Source organism: Lathyrus oleraceus, chromosome 1 (genome assembly GCF_024323335.1).
Source record: "Lathyrus oleraceus cultivar Zhongwan6 chromosome 1, CAAS_Psat_ZW6_1.0, whole genome shotgun sequence".
NCBI classification, from domain to species: domain Eukaryota; kingdom Viridiplantae; phylum Streptophyta; class Magnoliopsida; order Fabales; family Fabaceae; genus Lathyrus; species Lathyrus oleraceus.
The window spans coordinates 389,573,859-389,575,683 of record NC_066579.1 but is presented as its reverse complement, the minus strand read 5'-3'; the positions used below and the strand labels follow the sequence as shown (position 1 = coordinate 389,575,683).

At 30.5% G+C, this 1,825-nt stretch overlaps 1 protein-coding gene across 1 annotated transcript; it reads left to right on the top strand.

Annotated features, from left to right (window-relative positions):
- The first annotated feature begins 642 nt into the window (after positions 1–642).
- Positions 643–1,460, top strand: LOC127073632 (disease resistance response protein DRRG49-C). The gene is made up of 2 exons (NM_001426828.1): positions 643–880; positions 969–1,460. The coding sequence occupies exons 1-2, from the start codon at positions 700–702 to the stop codon at positions 1,262–1,264; spliced, it is 477 nt and encodes a 158-aa protein (NP_001413757.1). The 5' UTR covers positions 643–699; the 3' UTR covers positions 1,265–1,460.
- Positions 1,461–1,825: the final 365 nt, after the last annotated feature.

Here is a 1,825-nt window from a genome sequence, read left to right as displayed (position 1 = left end):
TACTAATTTTTAACTTTGACGAGGTTAACTCCTTCGACAACTACTTACTTCAATTGTTTAAGACTATATTCGACTATTAATTTATCGAATACATTCGACTTTGACTTTATTGAATCTTACATACATGCTTAACACAAATAATTACATATTTAACTTTTTTTTTTCTCCATCTCTCTTTACTATATTAAATAATGTGAAATAATATAAATACTGTTTAACATGTTTTATTTCAATATCCCAATACTGACCTCAAACTCAAAATTTAGAAGAAAAAAGAACTAGCAACAACATAATTTGTATGAATAGACGTAACCTAGTTTTTCACAAAATAACCAGTTAAATTTAACTGTTTATATATTTAAGTGATAATCATTTATCTCGGATTCTTTACTCGACACAAATGAGTTAAGATGAGTATATGTTAGTTTTGGTAAAAAAATGTAATATTTAGTTAGATATATGTTTAAAATGAGTAGGATATGTTGGCACGCACGAACCAAATACGTATAGGAACGTGGATAAAAATAATACTATTGACCAAATGCATATCAGAACGTGAATACAAAATGGTCCAGCGACTTGGTATTAATAGCTATACAATGCATCTTCATTTCTTATAAATAGAACTTCAACTCCACTCGTAAATCACACAGCTAGGCAAGCACCTTCTTATTTATAGCATTATAAATCATCATTATCATGGGTGTTTTCAATTTTGAGGAAGAAGCCACTTCCATTGTAGCTCCTGCTACACTTCACAAAGCTCTGGTTACAGATGCTGACATTCTTACTCCAAAGGTTATTGATGCCATCAAAAGTATTGAAATTGTTGAAGGAAACGGTGGCCCCGGAACCATCAAGAAACTCACTTTCGTTGAAGGTCAGTATTAGAATATTCTTTTGATGATATATCATTATTACTAGTATTATTGTTTATGATTGTGAAATGAATCAATTGTGTGTTGCAGACGGTGAAACCAAGTATGTGTTACACAAAGTGGAGTTAGTAGATGATGCTAACTGGGCAAACAACTACAGCATAGTTGGAGGTGTTGGACTTCCGGACACAGTTGAGAAGATCTCGTTTGAGGCTAAATTGTCTGCAGGACCAAATGGAGGATCCATTGCAAAGCTGAGTGTGAAATATTATACCAAAGGTGATGCTATTCCTAGTGAAGAGGAAATCAAGAATGGCAAAGCCAAAGGTGAAGGTATTTTCAAGGCTCTTGAAGGTTACTGTGTGGCTAATCCTGATTACAACTAAAAAATTTAATTAAGTGAGTGCTTGTTTTATTATGGTGTGTTATGACACATTTTATTGCATCCTGTCGGCTTAATTTGTTTTCTTATTTTTCTTTCTTTTCCCTTTCCTATTGTTGAGGAAGTGTGAGTTTGAGATTGTAAGTCATGTTTGTACCACGTTTTAAGAAATTATAATAATACGTATGTTCTTTTTTATATATTTTTTTTTCTCTAGAAAACATTTTTCGTATTTTTGTGTATTTGTTTTCTCTAGAAAATATTGTTACTAAAACAAAATTGTTACTAAAAAACATTTAAAATATTGGTAGGGATTTGATACCACCAATGTAAACCATTGAAATGAAGATCCAAAACGTGACTACTTTGATTGTTTTGGTAATAAAATAAAAAATTTCAATCACACCAAAAAAATTTAATTTGTATATAACTAAAATAAATAATCTTCTACAGAACAATAACAAGATAAAATACAAAAAAACACAATAATTTGTGTACTCAGTTCGATCAAAAAAATCTACTCTAAAGGTAAGAAAAACTCTGAGTCATTATACTTCCTATTGTG

Bases quoted from the DNA above. Each gene is read 5' to 3' on its own strand.
- LOC127073632 (NM_001426828.1), top strand. From the start codon at position 700: ATGGGTGTTTTCAATTTTGAGGAAGAAGCCACTTCCATTGTAGCTCCT. The intron at 881-968 runs GTCAGTATTAGA...TGTGTGTTGCAG, and splicing joins GAAACTCACTTTCGTTGAAG to ACGGTGAAACCAAGTATGTG.